At 39.6% G+C, this 5,716-nt stretch overlaps 1 protein-coding gene across 1 annotated transcript; it reads right to left on the bottom strand.

Moving 5' to 3' along the window:
• Positions 1 to 3,047: 3,047 nt before the first annotated feature.
• Positions 3,048 to 5,379, bottom strand: LOC147849077 (cytochrome P450 71AU50-like). The gene is made up of 3 exons (XM_087337805.1): positions 4,876 to 5,379; positions 4,271 to 4,789; positions 3,048 to 4,177 (listed from the first exon to the last, which is right to left on the bottom strand). Exons 1-3 carry the CDS (start codon positions 5,326 to 5,328, stop codon positions 3,542 to 3,544), a joined length of 1,608 nt encoding a protein of 535 aa, XP_087193931.1. The 5' UTR covers positions 5,329 to 5,379; the 3' UTR covers positions 3,048 to 3,541.
• Between the last annotated feature and the right edge of the window lie 337 nt (positions 5,380 to 5,716).

The raw sequence follows: 5,716 nt of genomic DNA, 5'->3' as shown, positions 1-5,716 counted from the left end.
GGTCTTCGACAACGGGACGTACCGACTGTCCGAGTTGGATGGAACAATACTACGAGTGCCTATAGCCGGGAAGCGGGTGAAGATTTTCAAGAAGCGGACCGACGACAAACCTTATGTGATCCAAGTCGAGGCCGACAACGAGGAGCAATCGGACGAAGACCACAATGATGCGGGAAGCGAAGAAAGTGGATTACAACTCATAGTCGACATAAGGGGAGAATCGGAGGAAGCTTCGGATGAAGACGGATACGAAGAATCAAGAACTTCGGCACATACCGGAGGATGTGCGGGTTTGGAGGGGGCGAGTGTCGTAGTGTAGGTTGCACACTATGTGGAAATTATATTTTTGTCCCTCCGGATAGAGAATGGAGTGCTCGGTGAGAACCGGAAGAAAACGGCATACTGGCAAGGAGGAAAACGGCATACCGGCAAGGAAGAAAACGGCATACCGGCAAGGAGGAAAAACGGCATAGAGACATAAATGTAAAAAAAGGAAATACTCACTACTGCGCAGGGCGTGATTCAAACTCTACACCTCCACGTTGACAAACCCCAACCTTACCATTACATTAAATTATCTTAAGTGTTTTAAATATAGATTTAATATGTATAAGACCTTTATTTATGCATACCTTTATTAAAAGGTAAATCGTGTATTTTTTTAATATATGAAAAAGACGAGACACAAAAAATAACTCATGCACATCTAGCGTGCATGAGCCCTATACTTAGGAAATAAAAAAGCATCACATGCACATTTAGTGGACATGAACACTTTTTGTAAAAAAAAAAAAGCATGAAGCCATGCTTAGCTCTTCCTTCCTTATATAAGGAGGAGAGAAATATGTAAAGGGTTGTTGATTATTTGGATTAAGTATTAATCAATACAAAAATTATTCGTGGGATTCACGATTTATACATCTACTTCTCTCTTAACACCCTAAGTACCAATTAATATAGTATACTCGTGTGATTCACGATTTTTCTTATCTTTCTCTTCGCTATTTATTCATAATTAATCTCTATCTCACGAACTTCTTTCTCCTAGTCCAAGACCTCTGTGGTTCCCACCCGACTCACGCAACGATCCGGAGCCGAAAGGCACGACAACGGTGTTATTTGACACCTAGATAGTCGGTGTTTGCACAATTTACACAGGTTGATCCAAAATAAGAGATGGAGATCGTTTTTCTATTTCTGAGATATTGGGGATTGTGTGATAATTGGAATATGCGCAACACTTTTGTATTCAATGGTAGACATGGAGTGAAAGCATATCTACAAAAGTTGAAGGGAGTACTAACGTGGCAATTTTCTTTATTGGAGCAAGTGGAAATTCTTTCCTCAGTGGATTGTTCGTCTTGCCTATTGGCAATTCAACATCTTCCACTACACATGTAGTGTAGTTAGTGGGTGATGATATTCCATTGTCACACCCATTGTAAGTAATGTTTCCACACACATTTATTAATATAATTGTGTGTTTTCACCAAATGAGAGAGAGAGAGAGATCTTTTTAGTGATAATAATTCCATACAACTGTACCACGACATATGCACTAACAACCTTAGATGCACATGATTGGACTATGGGGGAAACATGGGCACACACATAAGAGTAAACCGATGTGTGTGAGTGTATTTTTATTTGAAAGAAAAAATCTCATTAAATGTGACTTTTAACTTTAGGAGAAGTGATGATCAACTTTTTATTCCTAAATCTTGGATTAATTTAAAGTTTATATGCTTTTTAGATTCAACAAATAAGTACTAGAAATTTGGCCAAAAGTGAGTACACTATAGCTTGCTTTCACCCACACCACTTCTGCATTTTAAGTAAAGCATAGAATGAATGACGTTAGGAAGGTCGAACATGAGGAGTGCATGTGCCTAGATCTAGTTGACGATCCGATCAAACACTCAAGAGAAAATAATGATAATTCCTTATCATGTTCTTATCCAACATATTCATTGTGAACGTGATCATGAATAGAAGAGTGTGAGTTGTAGAGCCGAATTTTTTTTTGAGTGAGTTCTTGTAACTATTTATTTTTGAGATCAATTAAAAAATCTGATGGTTATCTTATTTTAACTAAACAATAAAAGAGGTTCTTTTGGACAAAACAATGATGTCAAATTAAGATACATGTCTTTATAACAATTAGCAATGGTTCAACTTTGAGCAAAATGAATCCCGTAAAGTGTGGCTTAACAGCTTAATGGTTTAAATGGTTGGGTTTGTTTCAAATCAAGTTGGAAAACAAAATAAATAATTCGATGTGGTTTGAGGGGTCTAAGGTGATTTGGTTTGGTATGAACCTTCGTTAGCTTAATAGTGCACGGTTTAAGCCGTTTTAAAAAACGACTTTACATATTATGGTTCGAGATTTTTATAATATTTGTTAAATAGGTGAACAAATATACATATACGCATGACATGCACAAAGTTTTGAATATTCTAGGACTTCAAGATTTCCAGTACTATCTGATTGGAATGCTTTAAGGGTAGATCTAGTTGGTTTGCTACATGTTTATGATTGGCCTTTATGACATTTTGTATTTAGAATGATAATCATTTTGAAATGAATAAAGTCAATTGTGGACATTAAGAAGTATACAATTTGGAATAGGATGGTGTTACTATCTTATTGGAATGCTTTAAGGGTAAATCTAGTTGGTTTGCTACATGTTTATGATTGGCCATTATAACATTTTGTATTTAGAACGATACTCATTTTTAAATGAATAAAGTCAATTGTGGACATTAAGAAGTATTCAATTTGGAATAGGATGGTGTTACTAAGGAACCACATATATCCCTCGCTACTAGTTGGACAAGTGTGGTGGTCAAGGCAAAGCATCCAACATTTCATTCAAATGTTTTAACATCGTTTCATTCATATGAATGTTTCTTGAAGCGTTTTAATTAGGTGCTCAAGATGTGATGTTCATATGGAGGTATGGTACCTTTAATCCATGTTCTTTCCCCCACTAAGAGAGATTCCCAAAACAAACTAGGGCTCATCAATGGGGCCAACACCAAGGTCTATCTCAACCTGGCCCAAAAGGTACTACCAAGAAACATGTGTGATTAGAAGCATGCATATGTATGCAGTTACGTATGTAGGTAGGTATGTCGTACGCTGATATGTTTATATGTAGATGCATATGCATAGATATGTGTGTGTGTGTGTGTGCGTGAAGGTATGTATACATGTATGTTTTTACAATTCTATGTATCTATGGCACACGAAACATTGGTCACATTTGAAATGTTTGGAGTTACCAACTTTTTGTCAAATGTGTCCCTTGTAGTGTCCTAGAGCTCTAACCTTAAATTTTAAACTACTCCACAATTTCCACCCCACAATGTTTAGAAAACAAAGAGGTACACTCCTCGACAAAGATTATCTCCTTTGTATGCACCTTTACAGAAAACGCGATGTCGAATGTGTGACGAACTGCCCGATACACAATAACATGTTCTTTAGTAGTTTCGTTATTAGTCACACCCTCGGATCTAAACTCCTCTCAATATGCATCTAATGATTTGTTGGGGATACATATGCATCCTTAGATAACCTTGGCGATGCTGCCAAAACCAAAGGGTTGGTTTTGTGGAGTGACAAGCCAAATGTTTCGCTCATATCTACTTCTTGGATGCCCACGGGTAATGTCCATTCGAAGGAATGAACCAAGGAACCTAAGATGAGGTGGACATTGAGGAGGCCAAGATTCATGGCAGGGCAGGCTCGCCGGCCCGCCCCAAATGGCAACAGTTGGAAATGGTGACCTTTCACATCTATGTCCGAATTCAGAAATCGTTGGGGCCGAAACTCCTGTGGCTCCTCCCAAGAGTTGGGATCCATTGAGAGAGACCAATTGCTCACAAGTAATCTGGTCTTCTCCGGCACATAGAATCCAGCAACTTCACATGCCTGCGTTGATTCATGGGGGACTAGCAATGGTGCCACAGGATGCACCCTCATTACCTCCTTCACAGTTGCTTGGAGGTATGGAAGATTGGATATGTCTTCTTCACTCATCAGCCTATCCTTTCCAATGACACGATCCAGCTCGTCTTGTAGTCTCCTTGTTACTTCGGGGTGCCGCATTAGTTCGGCTAATCCCCACTCCACAACTACACTGGATGTTTCCATCCCACCCGTAAACAAGTCCTGCCAGTTAGAAATATTACCATCACTATTCTGATAAATTGAAATGAAGAAAACACAGGAAATGAAGGAAACTCCATATACATAGTTAGTTACCCATAGTATGGCTTTGATGATATCATCATCCGAACTAATACCATTAGACATTGCATTCTTATCTCCTTGAAAGGCCATTAGAATGTCGAGAATATCATTTTCATAACCGTGAGGGCCGATATTTCGCCGATCATCTATGACTCTTTGAAATATGGTGTCGATCTTCTCAAATGATTCATTGGTACGCCGTTCGAGATCTTGTATGTCGAGACATTTCAAAAACGGCATAAGTTCATTAAAATTAGGGCGGCCGATGAGGATCAATGATTTGCAGATAGCCTCCAGAAGCATCGGGCCATGCACTTTGGTGATCATAGAAATGTTATTGAGGTTCTTTCCCATTGTCATTCTGGAGATGAGATTGCAGGCCCACACTTGTAACTTTGTGCGCATGTTTTGAGCAATCGCGACATCCTCGCACACGGAACGAATGAGACCCACCATCTCATCCATTCGAATTGGCTTGAAGCATTGCAATCTTTGCATATTGAAAAGCTTAGTCATGTACAACCCCTTCACCTGCAATGAGAAATTAAACATTCCCACGTTTTCTCTATAGTAAGGAAAAACGAGATCATGATCTTATTGGTGAGAATTTATATTACCTTGCGCCAATACGGGCCATATGGAGTGTACGAAAGGCTACTGCGGTTGTAGGTAAATCGGGCAGCGGCGGATGCCGAAGAATAGGGGCGCGAAGCGAATGTAAGGTCATGGGTATGCAAGACGAGGCGGGCCATGTCGGGAGACGAGACTAGGAGGAAGGGGATAGAGCCCAATTGGAAGGAGAGGATGGGGCCATATTGTGTGGACAGGTGATGGAGCCATAGGTGTAGAGGTTTTCCGGACAAAAGTAAGTGGTGTAGATGTCCTAGGAGAGGTAAGCGCCCTGGAGGTGATGGAAGAGGAGGAGGTATAAGGAGGAGCTCAGGACTGCTCCTCCTCTTCATCTTCCATATGCTGTTTAGAAGGCTGGTTTGGTGGACATACTGCAATACGAGCACCCATCCCAGGATGCCCAGAAATAGGAGTGCCCATAATGACCACCACTCTTCCATCCCCCTCTCTCTCTTCCTCTCTCTCTCTCTCTGGCTATTGATACATAGGTTAGCTTCATACCTGCTCTTTTATAAGTTGCGTGTGGCTTTTATAAGTTCATTTCGAAGACAAACACTATTGCCATCATTATCTCTCTCTGTTCCATTCATTTAGGAATAGTTTTCCTTATCCATTTACTTTGATCTATTTATGAACATAATTTCTTCTTCTACTTTGACTTTGTGTCTTTTCATGTAGTATTATGTATATTGTTTTCTCTTACATTTCTGCCAACTAAAAATGGGTTTTGCAAAGTTAAGTTTTTATAACATGCATTGCATTGTGCGTATATAAACAAATCATGTATGAAAGGGATTCTCCCACAAGTGGATTTACAACATATAAACC

The sequence above is a fragment of the Azolla caroliniana genome, unplaced genomic scaffold (genome assembly GCF_043228905.1).
Source record: "Azolla caroliniana isolate FFs.n. ecotype wild unplaced genomic scaffold, voAzoCaro1.0.p SCAF_130, whole genome shotgun sequence".
Taxonomy (NCBI): domain Eukaryota; kingdom Viridiplantae; phylum Streptophyta; class Polypodiopsida; order Salviniales; family Salviniaceae; genus Azolla; species Azolla caroliniana.
Note: the sequence above shows the minus strand (reverse complement) of the source record. Positions and strands in the feature narration are given on the sequence as shown.

What these genes read in the sequence shown, in the direction of transcription:
- LOC147849077 (XM_087337805.1), bottom strand. Translation starts at nt 5,328, where the DNA reads ATGGAAGAGTGGTGGTCATTATGGGCACTCCTATTTCTGGGCATCCTG. An exon ending in ATGGCCCGTATTGGCGCAAG is followed by an intron (nt 4,790 to 4,875) that starts GTAATATAAATT and finishes TTCTCATTGCAG; the next exon opens with GTGAAGGGGTTGTACATGAC. An exon ending in TCATCAAAGCCATACTATGG is followed by an intron (nt 4,178 to 4,270) that starts GTAACTAACTAT and finishes TCTAACTGGCAG; the next exon opens with GACTTGTTTACGGGTGGGAT.